This window comes from Chiloscyllium plagiosum, chromosome 7 (genome assembly GCF_004010195.1).
Source record: "Chiloscyllium plagiosum isolate BGI_BamShark_2017 chromosome 7, ASM401019v2, whole genome shotgun sequence".
In the NCBI taxonomy this organism is placed as follows: Eukaryota; Metazoa; Chordata; class Chondrichthyes; order Orectolobiformes; family Hemiscylliidae; genus Chiloscyllium; species Chiloscyllium plagiosum.
Genome location: NC_057716.1, coordinates 4,901,726 through 4,929,217, shown reverse-complemented (window position 1 = coordinate 4,929,217; position 27,492 = coordinate 4,901,726). Strand labels below are relative to the sequence as shown.

Genomic DNA, 27,492 nt, shown 5'->3' with positions numbered 1-27,492 from the left:
GAATAACCTCTTCCATTTGTGTTCCTGTACACATCCAGAAGATCACTTCTCACGTATATCTTTTTCAGATTGATAAACCCAAGTCATTCTAGTCTCTACCCATAGTCAAGCTTTCTGAATCAGCCTCATTGGTTTTCATTGCATTGCCTCAGTGCTTGAATCTTTCTCATATTCCTCATGTTATTACTTTAAATAGTTATCTCAGCATTAGTTGTACTATGCATTGAAATTGTGTTTATTAAGCAGCATCCCAACAAATATCATATATGGATTTCCAGCCTGCCACAGCAAGTGCCAATTGGAATATTTTTCTAGATTGGGGATTACTCTATTGCAATGATTTCAGCTTTTTCTCTGGCAACGATCCATTGAGTGAGACAATGGTTTTCACCTTGCTTGTCAGTTTGGTATTCAGTTAAACTAGAGTGATTTCTTCAAAGTTCAAGTCTGAGCAAATTTATGGAGACCCTTTTCGGCTCAGGGTTTGCCATTTCATCTCCTCTGTTGGGTCTCAAGGGACACAGAACATTCTCTTTGGCATCAGCCCGGTTTCCAGTTATTTCATATGAATGTAATTTATTTTAGGATGTTACCTTTCTTCATTTTGTCATGTCTGGAATCAGTGGAAATTCAGTTTGAAAGATTCTTTGTTCGGCAAAATTACTAAGGGTAGCAGAATCAAGGTGGCTGATAGAGTAAAGGTAAATATCAGCCCTGATTTAACTGAATGCAGGTTTGAGGGATTGGTTGACCTATTCCTTTTCCAATGTTTCGGAATGTGATATCAATTTGCTAATTATGACATAACTCAGCGAGAATTGTTCCTGATTCCCATTGCTTCTAGGCTTGCGAGGACTCATTGAATGCCACAATTAGTCAAATGTAGCCTTGATATCACTCTCCCTTCACTTCATCTCTGGAGTTCAGCATTTTTGAACACATTTAAACCAAAGCTGTAAAGAGCCCAGGACCTGAGGGCCCTAACAGAACTCAAATTGAGTGTCAGTAAACAGGTTTTCACTAAGCAAATGTTGCTAATAGCACTACTTATTTTGAATAGAATCTACACTCACTGTTCTCCAGAATAAGAAATAAGAAGAATGGAACATGTGGCCTCTTAAATTGGTACTATACTCAGTAAGTTCGTGGCTGATTTATTGCTTACACTGCATTTTCCCATTTGTTCCCCATATCCCTTCAGCCCGAGACACACGAAATATACCTGTCTCAATCTTAAATATACTTAATATTGGAGCATTTACAATCCTTTAAGTTGGAAGATTCCAAAGATTCACAATTAGAGTAAAGAAATGTTTCCTCATCTCAATTATAAAAGATCAATTCTAATTCAATCACCTTTCATTCTTCTCAACCCGAGAGAGATGTCTTCACTTTTGTTAAATATTGATACAACATCTCATTAGTTTGACACTTTCTTTTAAGGGACTGGTGGTGATGTCTGCTGAATTGGAAGAGGTGGTGAAGAGCATGCTGACAGGAAAGATCCCAGGAATGTGGATGAATAAATCGTACCCTAGTCTCAAGCCACTTGGCAGCTATATGCATGACTTCTTGGACAGACTGAAATTCTTACAGGTTAGTGCTATTACTCTAATGACATGCATTTTAGTAACCTGCTGTTCATCACCCAATCCCTTGTGAAACTAATCATTTGAAAATTATCATCACTGTAAAAAATTATTAGCTTTTATTGGCTCAATTTGAGATAATAGATGTAAGGACATATTCAGTTCATTTCCGCATCTGTTGTGCACAGTAATCACTCAGTAATGCATATCATATACAATTGAGGTGGTGTTCTCAACACAACCATGTGAGTCAAGTTGGCACATTTCAATTTAATTTTCATGAACAGATGGCACATCATGAATATGAACATACATCCTGTTGAGGTTTGTAGGATGAAAGACTTTTTGGCCAAATACAATCTACAAAACAAAGCTAATTTAGAAGGATTCAAAATTATGCAAATGAAGACAATGGTTGTAAAATCAACAAACAATCGCAAAATATCAGTCCTTTTTAAATAAATTTGTAAAGGATTACAAATGCACTCTTGGTTCATCAGAATTCAGTTATGACTTCTTTTTAAGCACTGCTCCAAATATTGGGATTTCTGGGACTTTGGGGGCGTGGTTCTGGAGGAGATGGGACCAGTGCAAACTGGATGGGTTACACTTGGGCAGGGCCAGGACTGATATCCTAAGGCAATTATTTGCTTGTGTGGTTGGAGCAGTGTTAAACTAGATTGGCAGGGAGGTGGCAGTCTAAGCAGGGTGATGAGGGAAAGAGAAACAAGGTCAGAATATAGAAAATCTGTAAAATACAAAAGTTGATTGACAGGGTAATCAAGAGCGAGAGGCAAATAGAGCCAGAGTACAGAGAAAAAATAGGATAATTAAAAATGGCAGGAAAGGCAAGCCTAAAGGTTTTGTATCTTAACATATGAAGAATTCAGAATAAGGGAGGCAAACTGAATGGCACAAGTTGAGCTAAATAGATATGATCTTGGAGACATTAGGGAGGATGGTTACAAGGAGATTGGATCTGAGAACTTTTCATTCAGAGATATTTAACCTTTTGGAATGACAGGAGGGAAGAAAAAGGTAATGAGGTAGCACTGTTAGTAAGAGGTGAAATAAGGACATTTGTGAGAGATGATCTGGGCTCAGATGATGTAAAGTCTATTTGTATGGTGGTAATAGAACAGCAAGGGAAAGAAGATATTGGAAGGAGTCATGTATAGACCCTCAAACGGTAGCTGCACTGTAGGAAAGGGTGGCTTTAGTCTTGTTGATTGGGTCATTCAAGTTGGAAAGGGTAGCTATGACAACAAATTTGTACAGTGCATTAGGGATAGTTTCCTAGAGCAATATGTCATGGAATCAAGAACAGAAATTGCTGGAGAAACTCAGCAAGTCTGGCAAAGTCTGTGTAGAGAAAGTAGAGTCAACACTTCAAGCCCATGACTCTAAATGTTTGTGTAGCTTTCTCTCCATAAATGCTCCATAGTTTCTCCAGCAATTTCTGTTTTTGTTTCAGATTTCCAGCATCTGCAGTTCTTTATTTTATTTTAGTGTCACACAGGCAACCAGGGAAGAGGCAAACCTGAATCTGGTAATGGATAATAAAGGTTTAATAAAGGACCTCAGTGTAAAAGTTACCATAGGAAGTTGTGATAATAATGTGATAGAATTTAATATTCTGTTTGAGAGTTGGAAATATAGATTGGAAACAACTGGGTTTAAGGGAATTAAGATGAAATGAGGATAGAGTCAGCTAAAGTGGACTGGCCAGATTAGCAGGAATGGCAGTAGTGGCAGACATTTAAAGAGATAATTCATGACTCTCAGCAAAGTTATATCCTGGTAAGCAGGAAGGATCCTAAGAAAGGGATAAACCAACCATTGCTAACCAAGGAGGTTGAGGAAAGTATGAAGGTGAAAGAAAAATCATGTAAGGAGGCAGATGTCAGAGACAGCCCAAAGACTGGGAGAAATTCAGAATCCAGTAAAGGAGGACTAAAAAGGTAATAAAGGGAAAGAAATTATAAGGGCAACCTAGCAAGGAATACAAAAAAAGAGAGCTTCTTTAAATATACAAAAAGGAAGTGAAGTTAAAGTGAACGTGGGCCCCTTAGAAAATGAATGTAGAGTGATTGAGAAATTGGAGAGGAGGTATGTAGATATTTTGCATTGTTCTTGACAGTGGAAGATACTTTGAAAATCCCATTAATACTAAAGAATACACCAAAAGAATTAAGTACCATTATCATCAGTAGAGAAAAATCACACAACACCCCAGTCCAACACTGGCATCTCCAAATCATCACGAGAGAAGTAGGATTTGACAAACAAAGGAGGGGGTTAAATGCACGTAAGCCCCAACCTTGAAGGCTTGCATCCCAGGATCCCAAAAGAAGTAACTATAGAGATAGTGGATGTGTTGATTGTAATTTTCCAAAGATCCTTGGGTCCTGGAGAAGTTCCAGAGGATTGAAAAACTACCAATGTGTCACCCCGATACAAAAGGGAAGGAGGAGAAAGATAAGTAACTGTAAACCGATTAGCCTAACATTTCTTGTTGGAAAAGTGCTGGAATCAATAATGAAGTAAATAATAACAGCACATTTGGAAAACCATAATTTAATCAAGCAGAGTTTCCTGGCTTCATGAAAAAGAAATCATGTCTAACTAATCTATTAGAGTTTTCGAGGAAGTCTCAACAAGTGTGTATAGAGGGGAACCAGTATGCGTGTTGTATTTGAACTTCCAGAAGGCACTTGACAAGGTACCTCACAGAAGGTTAAGTCTTGAGATAAAGGCCCATGGTGTTGGAGGTGGTATATTGGCATTGGCGAGATAATAGGAACCAGCGAGTAGGGATAAGGAGTTCTTTCTCAGGTGGGCAACCTGTAACCAGTGGGATTCCACAAGGATCAACAGTGGGACTGCAACTGTTGTTCACAATAGGTATCAATGACTCGGAGGAAGAAAGCAAATGTACAGTAGCCAAATTTGCAGACAACATAAAAATATGTGGAAAAACAAGTTGCGAGAGATATTTTATAGGTTAAGTAAGTGGGCAAAATGTTGGCAAATTGTGGGAAAAGGTATGGTTTTATTTTAAGTTGTTTGACATTTTGACAATTTTGGCAATTCTTTAACAGATGGCTTTGACAGTTCTTTGGCAATAATTGACAGCTTTAATGGCTTTAACAGTTTGACAGTTTTATCAGTTCTGGTGGAGGGCTGGTATGCACTTCTGGGGCACATTATTGTTTACGTTTCATAATCCAAAGAGTACCTGACCAATCTCCACGAGAGTGGCTCTGACCTGGTCAGCATTGTGCACTGTATCAGTTCCAGACAATGAGAATACCAAAATGGGATTTAAATAGACACTGCTGATATTTTTTGTAACCTTCTGAATGTGTAACCATTCATAGGTGATGCCAAAGCCATTCCTGAAACTGCCCCATGAAAATGTAAATTCAAGAGCAAAACTTCCAATTTTCAAGGATTTCCATCTCTTTCACTATGGCATAGAGCATATCAAGATAAGATAAAATAATCTGTTATCACAAAAACCTTTACCAACTTTGGGGCCAGAATTTGTGGCTATTCTGCGCACATTCAGATTGAAGTGAAAACAGAAAATGTTGTTTAGCCCAACTGAATTCTTAGCCCTATATGTTTAGTATGTCAATTGTGGGAGGGAACAGAGAATACTGTTTTAGCCTGATGGTACTTATGAGAAATTATTCCCGAAATTTTGTTGATGTCGGGAATATTTATTTCCTACAGCATTTCAATGCTTTTATTTTATCTTAATATTATTATTAGGAACAGAAATTTTATGCTGTAATTCCTCTCTCGAGCTTAAAGCCTGCTTGAACTTTCATTTGAAGCATTGCATACCTCAATGTAAAAGTAGTAGATCAATTTCAATGTGGTCTTAACAACTAGAATGTGCATGCAGTAATTTTTTTTACATTAAAATTTACCTTGTGCATTTTTGGCCCAAAATTCATTGGATTCTAGTTTCTGCTACTGGGATGGTAAGCAGATAACAGAATCCGTGATTGAAATCTCACTTCGCACCATGAAAGTGCAATATGTTGATCAGGCAAGATACCGGGGTCTTCCTTTGTGCAAATTCAATCTGAAAGTACAGTGTAGTTTAGAACGAGAAACAAATGAAGTAAGAAGTTTTTTTATAATCTGGTATATTAGTGCTCTAACATTCATTGCCAACAACTTCTTTGGGTGACATATCTTTTAATATCTGGAAGCATTTACAAGTATAATAGATCTGTTTTGTGTAGATGTTTTCCACTTTCAGGTTTGAATAATGCACTAATTACAAAAAAATGGTTGCTTTCTGACTAAACAAGACAGATAAAGTCTAAATTAACAACTAAATAAAACAAGATATTGGATGAATTAATAGTATATATTATTATACAGAAACACTTTTGAGCAGGTGCATCTTATGCTCCAATGCTAGATAAATAAATTGTTTTTTAATCACAGGATAATATTCAGGTTAGGCACTTTTTTGATGTCTTGGTTATTAACCAATCATTTTGTCATTTAATGATTTATGAAGCTAAAATTTTCTAATTTTATGAAAATTTTATCTTGTTTCATAATTTTCAATAGCGGATAATCTCATATTTGGTTCAGTTCATAAATAGTCAATGGATATTCATGAGTTCATCAAATTCCAGTTTTTTTTGTGGAATCAATTCTGTTCATTCTGAAGAATTCTGAGGTTTACTCACAGTATACATTTTAAAATGTATTGGTGATAAACTCTGGAGAAATAGTTAAAGAAATCAAACTGTCTTTCTGAACTTTTGTCCTTTATTTGTTAAAATATCACAGGAGTAGGCCATTCAGTCCCTCGAGCCTGTCCCACCGTTCAATGTGATCGTGGCTGATCTGTGGGCCAACTTCATGTACCTACCTTTGACCCATACCCCATAATACTTTTGTTCAACAAAAATTATTTATCTCAGATTTAATGTTGATAACTGATTAACTGCTGTTTCTGGAAGAGAGTTCCAAACACCTACCACCCTTTGTGTTTAGAAAGGTTTCTTAGCATCTCCTGAACAGTTTGGTCCTTATTTTTAGACTATGCCTCCTAGTTCTGACTCTCCAACCAGTGGAAATAATTTATCTTTATCAACCTTGTCTTTTCCCATTAATATTTTGAAGATTTGGTCAGATTACCCCTTAACCTTCTAAATTCTAGAGAAGACAGGCCTAATTCATATAATAACTTAACCCCTGATATCCAGGTATTATTTTTGTAAACCTACATTGTACTCCATCCACAGCCAATGTATTCTTCCTAAGGTGTGATGCCCAGATCAGCTCACAGTACTTCAAGTGGAGTCTAACCACAGCTTTGTACTGCTGTAGCATAATTTATGTATCCTATACTGCAGTCCTTTAGATATAAGGCCAGCATTCCATTAGCTGCCTTGACTGTTTACGGCACCTGGTCATTGCATTTTGAAGATCTGTGCCGTAAGCTCTTTGGACATCCATTGTACTTAATTTCAAACCATCCAGAAAGAACTGTGATCCATCCTTTTTCAGTCCAAAATAGACAACACTGAAGTCCAGCTCCCGCAGATTTGCCCATTTACTTAGTCTATAAAATGCTTTTCTAATTTTATGCTGTCATCTACACTGTTATGTCTTTTTATGCAATTTTCCAAGTTGTTTATAAATCATCTGAATAGCAGGCTCTAATACAGATCCTTGTGTGCCACCACTGGTCACATCCTGCTAATTTGAGTACCTACCCATAGTCACCACTTTTTGTCACCTGCCACTCAACTACTTTCTCAGCCATGTCAGTAATTTACCCTCACTTCTTCTGAGGGCTTACCTTGTTCAGAAGTGTGTTGTATGAAACTTTACCAAATGCCTTCTGGAAGACCATATAAACAACATCCATAGACATTCACAAAAAAAAACAAGAATTGCAGATGCTAGAAACCAGAATCAAAAACAAAAATTGGTGGAAAAACCCAACAGGTCTGACAGCATCTGTGGAGAGAAAGCAGGAGAAGAGTCACTGGAGCTGAAATTTTACTTTTTTTTCTCCATAGATGCAGTCAGGCATGCTGGGTTTTTCCATCGATTTCTGTTTTTGATCCATAGATACATCCCTGGCCACTACTTTAACCACCTCTTCAAAAATTCTATGAGGTTGGTCAGGCAATGGCCAATCTATCATGAATCCATGCTGGCTCTCCCTGATTAACTGAACATTTTCAAGATGTTTCTGATCCTCCACTCCCCCATCCTTAATTGTAGACTCCAATAACTTTCCGCCATAATTATTAGGCTAACTTACGGACAACACCCAAACAAAAACAGAAGAAAGGACTTGCAAAGATGCAAAAAAAGCACAGGTCCTGCCAGATGGGAACAATACAAAGACCAGAGAAGGGCCACAAAGCAGGTTATAAGAGCTAACTGGTCTGTAATTCCCTGGTTTTCTTCTTTTGCCCTTATTGATAAAGAGTGACTTATGCAATTTTCCAATCCAGATGGACAACTCCTATATTCAGGGAACTCTGAAAGATTATAGTTAGGGCTGCTACAATGTGGTCCTTAACTTCCATTAACTTACTCTGATGGAAACTGTCATTTCTTAATTCTATTAATTTCTTCATTATTAATGTTTCACTTCTGTTAATTTTTGGAGTCTGGCAAGCTATCCTCCTTTTTTGACTGTTAAGTACTGCCATTTCTCTGAAGTCATTGACAATACCCTCACTTTCAGTCTTTAGTGGGCCAATTTTGGGCCTGATCACCTGCTTTCCCTTTCATAACTTTAACATTTCTTCTTGTCAATTTTGATGTCCCCGCCAACTTCCCTTTCATACTCCATTTTAATCGCTCTTATAACCTGCCTTGTGGCCCTTCTCTGGTCTTTGTATCTTTCCCATTCGGCAGGATCTTTGTTTTTCTTTGCACCTTTGTATGTTCTTTCTTTTCTTTTGTGTGCTTTCCCTTATCTCCTTAGTTGTCCATGGCTGTTTTTTCTGAGAAATTCAGCTTTTTCATCTCAGGGATATAATCTGGTTCTGTATTGTGCTAAATATTTCTTTAAACATCCTCCATTGTTTTATCTATTAGCAGGTTCTCTCAGTTTACTGTAGGCCGTCTCATTTCCTTAAAGAAAACAAAAAATGCTGGAGATCACAGCTTAGGTGATGCTCTGATGAAGACCCATCTAGACTTGAAACATTAGCTTGCTCACTCTCCATGGACGGGTGCCTAACCTGCTGTGATTTCCAGCATTTTTTGTTTTCAGTACAGATTCTAGCATCTGCATCAATTTTTTCCCTCATCTCCTTAAAGTTAGAATTTTTGATTTAGACAAAGCTAAGTTAAAAATCACACAACACCAGGTTATAGTCCAACAGGTTTAATTGGAAGCACACTAGCCTTCGGCCTGTTGGACTATAATCTGGTGTTGCGTAATTTTTAACTTTGTCCAGCACCGGCATCTCCAAATCATTACTACTATCTAAAATTCTAGTAGGTGATTTGTGCTTTTTGATGATGTGCGGACTGCAATGAGAGACTAGTGTTCGACACAATCTGTTAGACTTAGTTCTTTTAGGAAAATTATATCTTCACATTATATTCTACATAGCTGCAATGATAAATGAGTAAACAATCTATCTTGCTTAGGTGAATTTTATGAGTGGGATCTCAAAAATAATGCAGTAATTGTAATATTGACTATAGCGATGCAATAAATTTCAGTATTTGTTATTCTAAACAAATCACTTAATAGGAACACAAAAAGCATAAGCAGATGCTGGTTACTCAGTCAGCATAGCTAATTTATGTATTTATGTCAGTCAGAAACAGCAATTCCTTGTTATAACAGAGTACAAGGACCTATGCAAAAATTCTATAGTTGGTGAAGATCTGAAATGTGAGACTCAACAATTATAAATGTGCAGTTGTAAGGTAGAAAGTCTTTACAAAGAGTTCAAGCAGCATTTAAAAAGGACACAATTGAATGAAACGTATGTGGCTGAGAAATGGTATTTTACATTGATTATTCCAGGGACAAAGTTGAAAAAAACTGTCAAAAGTTTGAGGTAATGTTAAATACTGTAGAGAGAGACAAAAAACACATTAAAGCCAAATATTCCCCTAAAACTGGAGGGTCATAGTGAGGATTATAAAGTTATTAGTTTTTTTGTTTGAAGGGTTTAAACAGCTTGTATTAAGGGAAAAAATTAGACATCAAGGCTAGAGTAATAATATTAATTAAAAAGCATCAAGAGTACTGGCTGACCTTGAAAACAAATACAGCTTAATTTTAGGATAGAGAAAAAGAGAATGTATGAGAATAAAAGTCAAAATCCACAACAATTGAAATTAGTACAACACATGGAAATGTTTACATTTTCTGAAAGAAGTCGGGAACCCAGAACGCAATTATTTTTGTGGAATGCATCTACAAGGTAAAGCTAAAATCTTTTCTCATGAATAAGACTGAACTACAGGTTTACCTGATCATCTTTCTCCATACCTATTCCCTTTCCAGTTGAGACATCCAACTCACTGTAAATTGCAACATTAACAGTGATACTACCTACCTACTTCCAAGCTTGTACCATGGCCACTATTTATTCGTGTACAGTTCAGTTACTTTGCATACGCCCTGCCAAGTCTCCACTGATCCTACTTTGAGAAACACTGTGCTAAAATAACAAAACATATTCGACCATCTCAGAAAAGTCGAATAAATCAGAAATTAAATTATGTTTATTGCTGTGATGATTTAAATGTGTTGTGAGGCTTAGTTAAAGTTAAGAGGACAAATTAAAGGAGCTGTTGAGATTGTCTAAAAATTTCTAGTTTGTTGTGAGGTGCTGTTTTATTTCATCCTGAAATTAACTCATGTGGCTCGTTAGCCATAATGGTCTTTTAGGTGAGTGTTTTATAAATCGGAAACAACTAACTGATTAATTTACAGAGGAGACAAATTCTGCAGACATTTAAGAACAGACCGAATGAAAGATATCGAGGAGGAAAAGAATATTAGATGATAGACATTTGAAATTGAAGTTTCTAATGCTGGAATGACTTAGCGGGATGACCAGTTTATATAACGAAAAGGGAAAATAGATTCATATTTGACCCTTCAGCCGAGATCTTTCAAATGCTTTGTATGCTACTGGAAAGAAGAATTAAATGTGGTTAAATGAGACAAAGAGCAAATTAAAATTGAAGATTAGGACAATTATGAAATAAGTAGGTTAGTGCTGCTGAAGACAGAGTGGAGAACTTGTATGTAGCTGCACAGGGTAAAGAGAGTGGATTGCAGGAAAGATAGCAATGATTAATGTGGTGTTGTATATTCCAGACAGTTATCTCAAGCAAGGCTGGATTGGGAATAGTCTGGGTAGACTTTAAGTTGGAAAACGTATGGGTTTTCAGCAAAAGTTATAGATCTGAAAGTTGAAGCAAATTGTCATCAGGTCTGAAGAGGTGGTACTCTGCCTGCTGAGTGTTTTCTTCATCTAAGACCGTATTAAAGGTGAAGGTAAAGGGATACCAGCTATTTTACTTCCCTCACCAAAGGTAGTTCTGTTATTTATTGCTAGTTAGTGGACAGCTTCCCGTTCAAATGAAGTATTTTCTTTTACATTATTTTACTCTATTTGCCTTTGAGCTTTTGCTGAAATGATTTGAAAAGCATCAGATATATAAGGATAAGCACACAGGCATATTTTTGATGTAAAAACTAAACAAAATGATTAAAATGCTGGAATTTTATGGGATTTTATGAGATCTCACGCCCTCATCTGCACCTGCATGACTACTTTCAGCAATTGATACTCAGGGACATCCAGGTCTCATTGTACCTTCGCACTTTCCCAATCAATCACCATTCAGATAACAATCAGCCTTCCTGATTTTGCTACCAAAGTGGTTAATCTCACATTTATCCACATTGTACTTCATCTGCCATGCATTTGCCCCCTCACTCAACTTGCCCAAGTCATACTGAAGCATTTTCCTCACAGTTCATTCACCCACTGTCTACTAGTGTGACCATTACGAATGGAGACCCTTCTCTGAGCCATGGAAAATTTCCATCTCCCAAGCTCAGGAAGCCCAATTTACCTAAAAGTCTTGCTACATGGCAGCAGTCCCTATCAACAGAGGTGGAAAGAATGGGTAGTATGAATGCTAGCTTTTCTATTACTGTCAAAATGACATGGTGGCAGAAAGACATTGCCATAACCCTGCTATGCCTTCCTCTGCCACTTTTCTGGCATTCTCACCATTTAGCCCATGGCCGAAAGGCTGGTAATTTTAGGCCAGTGTTGACATTCCAAATAATGATCTTTCATTCTGATGAATGGTGATCAACCTGAAATGTTGATGTGAATTTTTAGTCCACATAGAGATGACCCCAAGCTTGGTACATGATGTAATGGCAGTACCAACTGCCCTTGGTCATTTTACTGGAAATGCGAATAAGAGGATATCAAGATTACTCACCCATAAATGTCAAATTGTTAATTAAGCATGTTTAAGACCTATTTTCAGAGGCTGACATTTTGGGAAGATAGGAAGCTGGGTGGACAATAGACAATGGACTAACCCTCCAGGGAGTAGCAGCTGACTCCCTCCCCACTTACCTAGCTGACCTTTGAAGAGGTTCTCCAGTTGCTGTTGGTCCTCCAGCTTTGAAAGCCCTTCCTTCGTCCTTAATCGTATGTCGAGTCCATAGGCTAATCACTAGTCAGCCATTTTGAAGAAAATTGCAGCTGGGTTCCCAGAAGGAAAAACCAGTAAAACCAGCAAAAGATGATAACTAGTCCAACTCATCTTGTACACCTCAAAATGGAGCTTCAGTATGACTACTACATTCATTCCAAGCGTTAGGGTTTATATAAAATGGCTTTTTCCTCTGTTGACTGTTGCCCGCAAGTGATGGCTTCTGGTCTCCATTTCGCTTTGAATTTGGGGTTCTGATGTGTGGAAAATCCTGCTGGTTAACTCTGTTTATAACTTATAAATCAGGCTTCAATGTGTTTCTTCAAAATGCAGAACACCAGACGTGAGATAATCTATAGCAGATCGTCATGTAATGTACTTGGCTTTGCCTATGGTTTGAACTAATGTCTAACTTAGAGATTGTTCCAGATTTTCACCAAATTGGAGACAACTTGAGAACCTTTAAAAATGGTGGGTGAAACTAAATTCTAAGATTTCTAACCCATTCCTGTTTTTAGGAGACATGATATAAATCTGTGGATAGTCAGCCCATATGCAGCACACCTACCATTGGGGATGTAGTGATCTTGTGTTATGGTCTGAAGTGATTTAAATAACAAAGCCCCCTGAGAGTGAAATAATTTTTTTTCAGCAGCTGTCAGTTAGAGAAAACAAATCATACACCATACTCTAATGATCCCTGCCTGCCTCTATCTGCTTCAATCTGGTTGGACAGGAATGGCAGTTTAAAAAAAAATTCTAATGCGGTCCTCCCATTAAAGTTGGCAGGTTCATTGCCTCCTCAGCAATTTTCACCCACTGGCAGGCAACACCCCAACCTCACCTCCCCTTCCTTATTCATCTGTCAGTTGTATTTATCCCTCAGTAGTAATGATAATTAAACTCTCAGCATAATTATATAGTGAAACTCACAGTAACTTTTATAACTTGCATGCAATTATATGTGGAAATACAGGAGTCACTGGCAATGATTTCACAATTTTCCATAGGTGCACTGTTGAAGTCCACATAGTTGGAAATGTTTAGAAATCATTGGGATTGATGTAAACTTCCACTTTTTGCAATTTTCTTGTTTCTGCTAAAATTCTCTTTAAAAAGTTAAGCCTCAGTGAATGACGAGTTCCTGGAAATTTAATACCATACTGAGTTATAATTATTGCTGAACAACCTCTCTTACCATGACAAACTCATTTTATACTTTTAGGATGTCAGATTCATCTCAATAATTAAAATTTCATAGGATTCTAAAATAATCATTAAACTCAAAATAAAATGTTTCTGATTTCAGCTTCTATTTCCCATGTATACATTCCAATATTTTGGCTTTCTGTAAAATTATAAAAAATAAAAGAAAAACCTGCTTGTTATTTCCTGGCTTTCTGCCTGTGCGAATTTCTCAGTGTAATTGGCGGCTTAGACTGCTTGACAATAATACTGCTGTTGGGTGCCAGAGATTCTCAAGAGTGAACATCAGAATGAAATTAACATCAGGAAAGTTGAAACCTGTGCCTCAAAGCTCACTAGCTCTTTGTGGACAGTCTTCTTTCAGGTCAGTGGCAAGTACCATCACTTTGTCACTAAACACAAAATCCAGACCTATGTTGTGGAATTCTAAAGATAGATGATATGTAATGAGAGCATAATTTCTTTTTAGCACATGAATGTTTGAGATGAATATTCAAAATGTGACAGTGATATATTTTCTTCAATATGCTAGGACTGGTATGATGATGGAGCTCCTCCTGTCTTCTGGTTATCTGGATTTTTCTTTACTCAAGCGTTTCTGACAGGGGGCCAGCAAAATTATGCTAGAAAATACACCATTCCCATTGACTTGCTTACGTTTGACTATGAAGTACTGGAGGACATGAATTATCTATTTCCCCCAGAAGATGGTAAGAAAACACGTCTTTAACACTTAACAGTACTATAATGTGATTTTGTAGTGGTTGATATTGAGTAAAATGGCATGCTACCAAACAGTGTTAAACATGAGCTCCATTCAAAAGTGGGACACTTAAGAGTTTATTTATGATCTTCCCCACATTGTATAATTGCACAAAAAAAATTATGATGTGTAAGGAAATACAGAATATTAAGGAGTTTGTTAAATCAACTCTAATTATGATAATTAAGTTTGTTAATTCACTTTTACTCCTTTTGACACGTTTATGCACTGCTCCAATTTAAAGACAGCCTCTTTAGTGAGACATATTCTGCAGAAAACCCAGACTTAATTCATGCTTAAAGCATTTTAGGCCACTTAATATGTCAATTTTACTGTTGGGCCCAAAATGCTTTGCAATGCAGTGAATTGGAATAGTGTGAGTAGTGTTGGTATGCTAAGACTCTAAAGAGCAGTTAGCTACCTCCCAACAGAGGAGAACTGGCAGAAAATGGGATTTGAATCCTCCCCAAAAAGTTTACTTGACAGTTGTTTGAGAGCGTGATGCCTGCCTCACTTAAGAAATATATTGTTCAAAGATACTACCAGTAGGAGAGAACTGAAAGGAGGCAAAATGCCTTCAATATTTCATATCAGTTTGTACATTTAACGCTGCCCTTAGAAAATTCTAAATACAGCATAACATAACCATAGTGTTCCAGTACTGAATGGCTGAATAAATCATGATGACAATTAATGTAGTGATTTCATTGATTTAGAATTTACTTAACTGGTATGGCATCTTTATGTGGTGCAACTTCATCTGCATTTAAAATTTCATAGAAATTATTCAAAAATTGGAACACATTCTTGCTAAAGATTCCAGAACAAAATATGGATAGAATTTAATCTGAGAGGAACCCTAGTTGTTACTATACCCAAAAATAAACTCAGTCATTTTTGAATAACAATTATTCTTTCAAACTCAGTATACACTACCCACATGTATTCAGACAAGAGTAGTTACACTTTGCAGATTATTGTTACATCCTGATACTAAAATATTGCACTTTATAAAGCATTAAAACTACTGTTCATAGTTTTACTTATTTTGATCAAATACAATAACAAAAATGTTTGTGTGCTCTGGTGGGTCATTGCATTTAGCATTATCATGTCACATTACATGAAAATTCCATTTTTAAGAGGCTTGTTGAAGATGCCTTACTAGGTAGTCATTCAACAAATTGTATCACATCTGGAATACAACTATTAGTTACATGACAACAAAAAATTAAAATCTACTTATGCTCAGAATATTTTTAGTTGAAAAACCCCAATGGTGTCTTATGTCTTTTCAAAACTGAGCAACAAGTAAGCTTGTTTAATTTTCCTACTCCAAATGGGCGGCACGGTGGCACAGTGGTTAGCACTGCTGCCTCGCAGCCCGGGTTCAATTCCCGACTCAGGCGACTGACTGTGTGGAGTTTGCACGTTCTCCCCGTGTCTGCGTGGGTTTCCTCCGGGTGCTCCGGTTTCCTCCCACAGTCCAAAGATGTGCAGGTCAGGTGAATTGGCCATGCTAAATTGCCTGTAGTGTTAGGTAAAGGGTAAATGTAGGGGTATGGGTGGGTTGCGCTTCGGCGGGTCGGTGTGGACTTGTTGGGCCGAAGGGCCTGTTTCCATACTGTAATGTAATGTAATCTAATCTAATCTAATCAAATCATTAAACTGGCAATGAAGCAACAAATTAACTGCTGGCAGCTTGCCATCAACAACATATTAAGGACCCCAGAAAAGAATCAATGGTGGATTGAAAATGACCACCGCTTTCTGTACTTGTATATTCTTACCTTCCCCAAGAAATTGTTTGATTTCAGCCAGCTTGTTACTGTTCTCATATGCAAGATTGCTTTGATTTAAGACCCTTGCCCGTGATCTCAGTAAATTGGCCTTTGAGGCCAAGGTTCCATCTGCTGCTTCATGAGTAAGGCATTTTTGATCAACATGTATCGAAAGCAGAGGTTGACAGTAGCACATGGTGACTGGTGGAGCCTTAGTGCTGCATCAGATCATTGCTCTCTACAGAATTAATTGGGACAGGTAGGTTTAAAAAATTCCAATATCATAAAGCAGGTTGAACATCACACAGGGTTTACATGCAACATGCTGACCTTTAAATTGTGTGGGATAATCCTGTTTAAGAAATCTGCTTTACCCTGTGCTTTCTCACTCCTGACTTATACAGCGGGTTTAATATCTATATGAAATGACTTCTCCTTTGCAAAGGGACTAAACTGGCTTTGTGCACCTTATACATTTCAGAAAGAACAGCAAAGCATTACTGCAGTAGCTGGCAACATTTTAAACCATTTCACATATATTTAATCTGTAGTTATGCAAATATATTCAACAGCCACTTTGCATCAAGTAAGTTTCCATAAGTAGCAACAGGATGAATGACCATTTAAACTATTTTCTTTAATGATGAAGAGACCCCAGGAGAACTCCCTTCTGTAATAATTAATATTCTCAACCTGATAGGCCCACAGATCAACATCTTCACTAAAGGAAATACAGCTAACAGTGCAGTTTCTTTGTATTACCTTTGTGTAACATTCTAGAGTCATAATCACATATTCTGGAAAGGAATTTGCAATTTCAATGATATTACATATGAATCCAAATGGAATTATTTTTACAATATTAATAATCGAATTGTAATCATATAGAGTCATAGAGATGTATAGCACAAAAACAAACCCTTCAGTCCAACCTGTCCATGCCGACCAGATATCCCAACCTAATCTAGTCCCACCTGCCAGCACCTGGCCCATATCCCTCCAAATCCTTCCTATTCATAGACCCAATCCAGATGCCTTTTAAATGTTGCAATTGTACGAGTCTCCACCACATCCTGTGGCAGCCCATTCCACACGCACAACACCCTGTGCATGAAAATGTTGCCCCTTAGGTCCCTTTTGTATCTTTCCCCTCTACCCTAAACCTATGCCCTCCAGTTCTGGACTCTCCACCGCAGGGAAAATATCTTGTCTATTTACCCTATCCATACCTCTCATGATTTTATAAACTCTATAAGGTCACCCCTCAGCCTCCGACACTCCAGGGAAAACAGCCCTAGCCTATTCAACCTCTCCCGAGAGCTCAAATCCTCCAATTCTGGCAACATCCCTGTAAATCCTTTCTGAATCCTTTCAAGTTTCACAACATCCTTACAATGGGAAGACCAGAATTGCACGCAATATTCCAGCAGTGGCCTAACCAATGTCCTGTCCAACCACAACATCACCTCCCAACTCCTGTACTCAATACTCTGACCAATGAAGGAAAGCATACCACACACCTTCTTCACTATCCTATCTACCTGTGACTCTACTTTTAAGGAGCTATGAACCTGCACTCCAAGGCCTCTTTGTTCAGAACATTGCCTAGGACCTTACCATTAAGTGTATAAGTCCTGCTAAGATTTGCTTTCCCAAAGTGCAGCACCTCGCATTTATCTAAATTAAACTCTATCTGCCACTCCTCAGCCCATTGACTCATCTGATCAAGATCTCGTTGTAATCCGAGGTAACCTTCTTCATTATCCACTACACCTCCAATTTTGGTGTCATCTGCAAACTTGCTAACCATATATCTTATGCTCACATCCAAGTCATTTATGTAAATGATGAAAAGTAGTGGACCCAGAATCGATCCTTGTGGCACTCCACTGGTCACAGGCCTCCAGTCTGCAAAACCACCCTCCACCACCACCCTTTGTCTTCTACCTTTGAGCTAGTTTTGTAGCCAAATGGCTAGATACCCTGTATTCCATGAGATCTAACCTTGCTAACCAATCTCCCATGGGGAACCTTATCAAACGCCTTACTGAAGTCCATATAGATCACAGCTACTGCTCTGCCCTCATCAATCTTCTTTGTTTCTTCTTCAAAAAACTCAATCAAGTTTGTGAGACATGATTTCCCACGTACAAAGCAATGTTGACTATCCCTAATCAGTCCTTGCCCTTCCAAATACATGTACATCCTGTCCCTCAGGATTCCCTCCAACAACTTGCCCACCACTGACATCAGGCTCACTGGCCTATAGTTCCCTGGTTTGTTTTTGCCACCTTTCTCAAATAGTGGCACCACATTAGCCAACCTCCAGTCTTCCGACACCTCACCTGTGACTATTGATGAGACAAATATCTCAGCAAGGGGCTCAACAATCACTTCCTGACATCAGGCTCACTGGTCTATAGTTCCCTGGTTTGTTCTTGCCACCTTTCTCACATTAGCCAACCTCCAGTCTTCCGACACCTCACCTGTGACTATTGATGAGACAAATATCTCAGCAAGGGGCTCAACAATCACTTCTCTAGCTTCCCACAGAGTTCTAGGGTACACCTGATCAGATCCTGGGAATTTATCCGCTTTTATGAGTTTTAAGACATCATGTACTTCTTCCTCTTTAATATGGACATTTTTCAAGATGTCACCATCTAGTTCCCTACATTCTATGTCTTCCATGTCCTTTTCCACAGTGAACACTGATGCAAAATACTCATTTAGTATCTCCCCCATCTCCTGTGACTCCACACAAAGGCCATCTTGCTAATCTTTGAGGGCCCCTATTCTCTCCCTAGTTACCCTTTTGTCCTTAGAGTATTTATAAAAATCCTTTGGATTCTCCTTAACCTTATTTGCCAAAGCTAGCTCATGTCCCCTTTTTGCGCTCTTGATTTCCCTCTTAAGTATACCCCTACTGCCTTTACACTCTTCTAAGGATTCACTTGATCTATCCTGTCTACACCTGACATATGCTTCCTTCTTTTTCTTAACCAAACCATCAATTTCTTTAGTCACCCAGTCTTTCCTTTCACCGTAACAGGAATATACTCATTTCTGAAGGCTTCCCATTTTCCAGCCATCCGTTTACCTGCAAACATCTACCCCCAATCAGCTTTTGAAAGCACTTGCCAATACCATCAAAATTGGCCTTTCTCCAATTTAGAACTTTTAGATCTGGTCTATCTTTTTTCCATCACTACTTTAAAACTAATACAATTATGGTCGCTGGCCCCAAAGTGCTCCCCATCTCAGTCACCTGCCCTACCTTATTTCCCAAGAGTAGGTCAAGTTTTTGCACCTTCTCTAGTAGGTACATCCACATACTGAATCAGAAAAATGTCTTGTACGCACTTTACAAATTCCTCTCCATCTAAACCCTTAACACTATGGCAGTCCCAGTCTATGTTTGGAAAGTTAAAACCCCCTACCATAACCACCCTATTATTCTTACAGATGTATTTCCGGGAATATCCTCCCTAACTACAGCAGTAATACTATCCCTTATCAAAAATGCCACTCACCCTCCTCTCTTGCCTCCCTTTCTGTCCTTCCTGTAGCATTTGTATCCTGGAACATTAAGCTGCCAGTCCTGTCCATCCCTGAGCCATATTTCTGTAATTGCTAATAATATCCCAGTCCCATGTTCCTAACCATGCCCTGAGTTCATCTGCCTTCCCTGTTAGGCCCCTTGCATTGAAATAAACACAATTTAATTTATTAGTCCTTCCTTGTTCTCTGCTTTGTCCCTGTTTGCCCTGAGTAGCTTGTTTCTGTTCTCAACTGTACCAGTCTCAGATTGATCTCTTTCCTCACTATCTCCCTGGGTCCCACCTCTACCTGACCCCACCCCCCCCTCCCGCGACTCCCCCCACCTTACTAGTTTAAATCCTTCCGAGCAGCTCTAGCAAATCTCCCTGCCAGTATATTAGACCCCTTCCAATTCAGGTGCAATCCATCCTTCTTGTACAAGTCACTCCGACCCCAGAAGACATTCCAATGATCCAAAAATGTGAATCTTTCTCCCATACACCAGCATGCATTCATCTACTCTACCTTTTTATTCCTACTCTCACTAGCTAGTAGCATTAGAAGTATTCTAGATATTTATGGTCCATTTATGATGGGTATTATGGCAGGTGGATTGGATGACAGGTGGGTGAGGTGGTAGGTGGCATGGACATGGCCAGAGGTGGGTAGAGTACCTGGTGGTGGTGTGGTGACAGTTGTTTCTGAGAGTAGCTGGGTACTTGAGGAAGTGGTCACTTGGCTGATAAGTCAGGACAGTGAACTGGGTGTTCAGGGGGTGCATGGGGAGAAGTTAGTCAGATAGTTAAGAAGGGTGGGTCAGGCGATAGTGAAGAGTCGGTGGTGTCAATGAACATTGTAACAATGAATTGGAAGAGCAACAAAATGCTTGACTAACTCAATTCATTGTCAGATTCCTTAGCTGAATGTCTCATGAGTGCAATTGGGTCAAATTTTCAAGGACATTTTCTACAAGGGCAAACAAATAAAAGACAAGAAGACCTGAAAGGAAATAAATATCATGTATTTATGTAGTATCTTTCATCACCTCAAGATATTCCAAAATACTTTTCAAATCCTCCTGCTGCAAATTCACCTGCAAGCCACATACCTTGGAACTATAGCAGAAAGAACAAAGAAAATTTACAGCCCAGGAACAGGCCCTTCGGCCCTCTAAGCCTGAGCCGATCCAAATCTACTCTCTAAACCTGTTGCCCAATTCCTAAGCATCTGTATTCCTCTGCTTCCCACCTACTCATGCATCTGTCCAGACACATTCTAAGTGAATCTACCATGCCTGCCTCTACCACCTCTGCTGGCAACGCATTCCAGACACCCACCACCCTCTGTGTGAAGTACTTGCCACATGTATCCCCCTTAAACTTTTCACCTCTCACGTTGAAAGTGTGACCTCTCATTACTGAATCCTTCACCCTTGGAAAAAGCTTAACTTCTATCTACGCTGTCTATACCCTTCATGATTTTGTAAACCTCAATCAGGTCCACTCTCAATCTCTGTTTTTCTAATGAAAACAAACCTAACCTACTCAATCTCTCTTCATAGCTAGCACCTTCCATACCAATCAACATCCTCGTAAACCTTCTCTGCACCCTCTCCAAAGTGTCCACATCCTTTTGGTAATGTGGCGACCAGAACTGTACATAGTATTCTAAATGTGGCTGAACCAATGTCTTGTACAATTTTAACATGACTTGCCAGCTCTTAAACTCAATACCCTGTCCAATGAAGGCAAGCATACTAAATGGCTTCTTGACCAGTCTATCCATCTGTGCAGCAATCTTCAGGGTACAATGGACTAGTGCTCCCAGATCTCTCTGCGCATCAACTTTTCCCAAGGCTCTTCTGTTCATTGTATAATTAGCTCGAGAATTAGATTTGTCTAAATGCATCACCTCACATTTGTATGGATTGAAATCCATCTGCCACTTTTCCACCCAACTCTCCAGTCTATCGATATCCTCCTGTATTCTTTGACAGTCCCTTATGCTTTCTGCTCCTCTACCAATCTTCGTGTCATCTGCAAACTTGCTGATCATACCAGCAGTGCCCTCTTCCAGATCATTTATATATCACAAACAACAGTGGCCCCAATACTGACCCCTGTGGAACACCACTGGTCACCTTTCTCCATTTTGAGAAACTCCCTTCAACTACTCAATCAGTTCTTTATCCACCTAGCTAGAACACCCTGCACACCATGTGACTTCACTTTTTCTATTAGTTTACCATGGGGAACCTTATCAAATGCCTTACTAAAGTCCATGTATATGACATCAACAGCCCTTCCTTCATCTATCAACTTGGTCACTTCCTATTTCCTCTCTCGCCTCCCTCAGCAACCTGGGATATATCCCATCCGGTCCTGGGGATTTGTCCACCTTAATAACCTCTAGTCTACCCAACACATATTCCCTACTTATGCCAACGTGATCCAGACTAATCAAACTTCTATCTCTAATCTCAACATTCATCATGTTCCTCTCCTCAGGGAACACTGATGCAAAGTAATCGTTGAGAATCTCACCCGTTCGACACACAGCCTTCCTTCATTATCCTTTAGTGGATCAATCCTTTCTCTAGTTACCCGCTTGCTTCTTATATAAGAATAAAATGCTTGGCGATTCTCCTTAATTCTGCTTGCTAAAGCTATTTCATGACCCCTTTTAGCCCGCTTGATTCCTCATTTAAGACTGGTTCTACTCTTCCGATGTTCGTCCAGGGCCCATTTTCTTCTTAGCTGCCTGGACCTTATGTATGCTTCCCTTTTCCTCTTGGCTAGTCGTACGCTGCTCCTTGGATGCTGCCTGAACTGCTGTGCTCTTCCAACACCACTAATCCAGAATCTGGTTTCCAGCATCTGCAGTCATTGTTTTTACCTCGTACAATTTCTCCTGTCATCCCCGGTTCACGAATCTTGCCTTTCCTATCCTTTGCCTTCAACGGGACATGCCTATCCTGCACTATCTTCAACCTATCTTTGAAAGCCTCCCACATATCAAATATGAACTTCCTTCAAATAGCTGTGTCCAATCCACATTTCCCAGCTCCTGCCTAATTTTGATATAATTGACCTTGGCCCAGTTTAGTACTCTTCCCTGAGGACCACTCTCATCTTTGTCTATGAGTATTCTAAAACTTACAGAATTGTGGTCACTGTTTCCAAAGAAATCCCCCACCGCAACTTCTACCACCTGTCCTGACTCATTTCCCAATACCAGGTCCAATATGGCCCCTTCCATCGTCGGACTATTGACATACTGCTCTAGAAATCTCTCCTGACTTCTTCTTATAAATTCTACCCCATCCAGACTTCTGATGCTAAGTGTATCCCAGTCAATGTTGGGAAAATTAAAATTTCCCATCACCACTAGCCTATTGCCTCTATATCTTTCCATAATCTGTTTACCTGTTTGTTTTTCTACCTCACACTCACTGTTGGGAGGTCTGTAATACAGCCCCAACAATGTAACTGCAGGCAGCACTATAGTTTAAATGTCATTGCACCAAAATCCTGGAACCCACTTCCGAACAGCACTGTGATTTTACCTTCCTCCCATTGATTGCAGTAGTTTAACAAAACAGTTCACCACCACCTTCTCCAGGGCAATTACAAATGGGCAGTAAGTTTGGTCCTAGCCAGGGCCGGCTGTGGCCCATGAACACAGGTATGAAAACGTTTCCAGTCAGTGAGGCCTTTGAAATGTAGTTGATGATATAGAATGCAGAAGCCAGTTTATGTACAGCAAGTTACCACAACCTTTCATAGAATCTGTAATATCCACCAGAGAGTAACTGATTTGTTGATTTAAAGTATATCCTAAAAAAGAGGCCCCTCTGTTACTCCAGCACACCCTCAGTACTGCATAGGCGGGTCAGCCTCACATCTGCAGCAGAACCGTAACTCTCAACCTTGTATGAAAGGTGAGAATTCTGATACTGAGCATAGCTAACACCCAGATTACACTGTCTAGTTATTTGAAAATTACATTATCTGAAGAATGTCACACGTCATCTCTGAGGTCAATCTTTGCATCTGTTGTTTCTATATAAAATAACCTAACACTGCCTCTAATAGCACTGAACATGAGCTGAAAATTCATGTGTGCTTTAAGAATTTTAACTTCACTTATTTGAATTATCACCATGAGGAGTTGGTCATTTGTGAATTCTTTACTTTTTGGCTTGCAATTATAATTACAACTCCAGAAGAGGCACATCCAGTTTGAGCCTTGAACCTCATTTAACAGGAAAGCCTTGCAGGCAAATTGAATGTGAATTTCAGGCAGATGCATCATTTGTCACTTAAGGTGAAGCTATTGGGAGGGTTTGAATGAGTGCTGGCAATGGTCCTCTGCACTGTTACAAAGCTGGGTTGGGTTACGCATACTGATATGTACTTTTAAACAACTTACAATTTTGGTTGTGACCTTCTGCAGTCCTTTTAAGAATTACTGCTTAGGTCTTATATGGCAGTCTTCTTTACTTAAACAAAGCCCATTCAGTGGAATTTCAGATGGACCTGTACAAAAAGTCCATTGTTTGCATTTTTAGACAATCGAATGCCTTTTTCAGATGTGGAGCTTGGATGTTTTTTGCCTGTTTCAACAAAATAGTGAGCAGCACAGTTCCGGCATGGAATGTGCTCATGCATGCCTCCCATCATATTGGATGCTCAGATTCCATTCTACCTTGTACAATTGTCAGTGTCAATACATTTCTAGCTTTTATGTCTCTTTCCAGTAGCTTATGATCGGTTTTGCGGATGCATATTATGCAAAATCCCGAGAACTGCATAACATTTATTTTCAGCATGGACATGCCAAACTGACAACAATCACAGTATAAATAGAATAGACAATGAGACTCTTCTCCATTATAAATCATCAGGTGATGTGCACAGGCTAATGTCATCCATTCTTTAATTCATACATTTAGGGTGTAGATAGTTAACAGCATCAGCATCAGCAAACACCCACCACTCTCTATAGCCACAACATAATCTCTCAATAGCGGATGGATTTAAAACAATAAAAGAATGAATGACACTAAACTCTTAATTTCAGATTATTATTGAATTCAAATTCTCGTGTCTGCTATGGTGCAATTCAAACCCAAGTCTCTGGATTAATTATCTCATGATAATAACACTAGGCCATCACCTCCCCTCCCCATCAACTGCCTTCTGAAATAGCCCAGCAAGCCACTTAGTTGTAACAATCACTAGAAAGTCTCAACAAAAGAAACTAAACAATGTCTGTCTAAACATTTAATTCAGTGAGTATGACTATGTCCGAAACATCACCATCACTGTCCTTGGATAAATCTTGTACCACCGACAGGACAGACCCAATAGAGTTGGCAGCACAGTGGTATATATAGTGGTATCAGAATTGATTCTGGAGTCATGATGTCTCATGGCACAACGTATGCATGGCCAAGGAATCCTCTGGCTGGTTACCACGTACCACTCTCCCTTGGTTGTTGAATAGTGCTCATCTATATTGAACAACACTTGGAGGAAGCATTGAGGGTGGCAAAGATGCAGAATATACTCTGCATGGTAGTCTTGGTGGCCACAGCCAAGAGTGCTCAGCAGCAGCACTACTTATCAAAACTGGTCGAGTCTGAAAGGGCTCAGCAGGCCTCCCAAAAAACAATGTGTCAACCTGGTGAAGTTGCCAAAAAGGAGTACTTGCATGCCAAACAGCATAAGCAGCATACGATATACAGAGCTAAGCAATTCCACAATCAATGGGTCTGGTCTAAATTCTGCAGTCGTGATGGTGGTGGACAATTAAACAACTCACTGGAGGAGGAGGCTGCACAAATGTTTCCGTCCTCAATGATGGGGGAATCCCACTACATGAATACAAAGATAAAGTTGAAGCATTCGCCACAATCTTCAGCCAAAAGTGCTAAGTGGATCTATCTGAACCACCTCCAGAAGTCTTCAGTGTCATAGATTCATGTATTTACCCAATTCATTTCACTCCATGTGATATCAAGAAACAGTTGAAAGCACTGGATACTGCAAAAGCTATGAGCCCAAACAATATTCCACCAATTGTTCTGATGATGTGATCCAGAACCTGCCGCTCCCCTAGTCACGTTCTTCCGGTGCATTTACAACAAATGGCATCACCCAACAATGTGTAAAATTGTCCAGATAAGTCATGTACACAAAAAGCAGGACAAATCCAACCTGGTCAATTACAACTCTCAGCTTTCAGCTATCAAACATTAGTAAAGTCATGGAAGGTGTTATCAAGAGAGCTACTTACTCAGCAATAACCTGCTCAGTGACACTCCCATTTCGGCTCTGCCGGAGCCATTCAGCTCCTGACTTCATTACAGCTTGAGTTCAATCAAGAACAAAATAGCTGAATTCCAGAGGTGAGGTGAGAGTAACTGTCCTTAACAACAAGGTTGCATTTGACTGAGGCCACCTTAAGGAGTCCTAGCAAAACTGAAGTCAATTGGAATGAAGGCAAAAACTTTCTGCTGGTTGGACTCACACTTGGCACATCGGAAGATGGTTGCGGTTGTTGGAGGTAGTCATCTCAGCTCCCAGACATCTCTGCAGGAGTTCCTCAGGGTAGAGTCCTAGGGCCAAACATCTTCAGTTGCTTCACCAGTGATCTTTCCTCCATCTTAAGGACAGAAGTGGGGGTATTTGCTGATGATTGATTGCAGCAAGTGTTGCTTCAGGTCCTGAGTAGCAGACTGACTTTGTTGCTGATATTGTACCACAGCACTGGCATTGTCATCACTAGGTGTTTATTGCAAGTGAATGCTGTCTTTTCCTGTGTGCCCTTGTACCACTTGGAAAGACCACATATTTTTATTTTCCTGTATTTTTTAATTTTGGACTGAAATAGGAAAAGAACACTCTTAGAACCATAGATTGCTGCCTCAGGTCTCAATTCCTGTTTGTGCCAGTTCCTCATTGCCCTAAAATCCCCACTGTTTTACCAATCTGTCTACCTCCTCTTTAAATGCTCACCTTGAGATTCTCCACTGGGCAGAGAATTCTAGATATTTATCGTTCTTTGGGAGAAGAAATCTCTTTGCATCTCACTTTATAAAGTTACAAATAAATGGATTCTAGCTACAAGTAAATGCCTTGAAGAAGTTTTCCTCCTCTCTCTACAAGAATTTCAGGGAGTCCCTCTCCCACTGCAACTCCCAGGTCATTTCCTCTGCCCTGAAGCTCTTCAAACATGTCCTGAAACAAACTCGCTACCACAGCCACATTTGCTTCTTCAGTGCCTCCGTAACCACCTCATCCCACATAGTCTCCGGACCACCTTTAAACCAGCAGAGTTCGGACCCGAACAGGACAAACAGTACAGACTACAGATTCAAAAACACCAGCAACAGTTCTCCTTCAAGATCCTCTGTTCCACGCTCGCAGCAATGCGCCTCTCTACAGTCAGCCCTGCCTCAGCTGAGGGCCACACTCTCTCAGAATTGCAAAGGACCCACTCTGTACTACATCCTCAGGAGAATTCATACTCTCAACAAACAGTATTTCAACTCCATCTCAAACATCAAAAACTGTGACAACAAACTTTTATCTACCCATCTCCATAACCAGCGCTCCTCAAACATTCCAGAAGATTCCCCCGGCCTCTGGAACTGCTCGGACGCCATTAGCGGCTGGTGCAGCTGCCACCCCCACGCTGATTGATGATGTCACTTCCGCCCCCAACATGACCACTCCCACAACCACTTCTGTCCCTCACAATTCCTCATGCATCACATGTGACATCACTTCCACCCCTCACATCATCGCTGATGTCACAACCTCAGTGACTTCCGCCACCCCTACTGCCGTGTCTGCCACCACTTCCGCCCCCACCGTCATTCACCTGCATT

The 27,492-nt window shown here is 39.5% G+C and overlaps 1 protein-coding gene across 1 annotated transcript in view; it reads left to right on the top strand.

The window, feature by feature from the left end:
* The window catches only part of dnah7 (dynein, axonemal, heavy chain 7), a 414,399-nt gene that overhangs the window by 378,178 nt on the left and 8,729 nt on the right, over nt 1–27,492 (top strand). The window contains exons 61-62 of the mRNA XM_043692898.1: nt 1,444–1,596; nt 14,044–14,221. Of these exons, the coding sequence (XP_043548833.1) occupies nt 1,444–1,596; nt 14,044–14,221 (331 nt within the window). The remainder of the gene's footprint in view (nt 1–1,443; nt 1,597–14,043; nt 14,222–27,492) is intronic.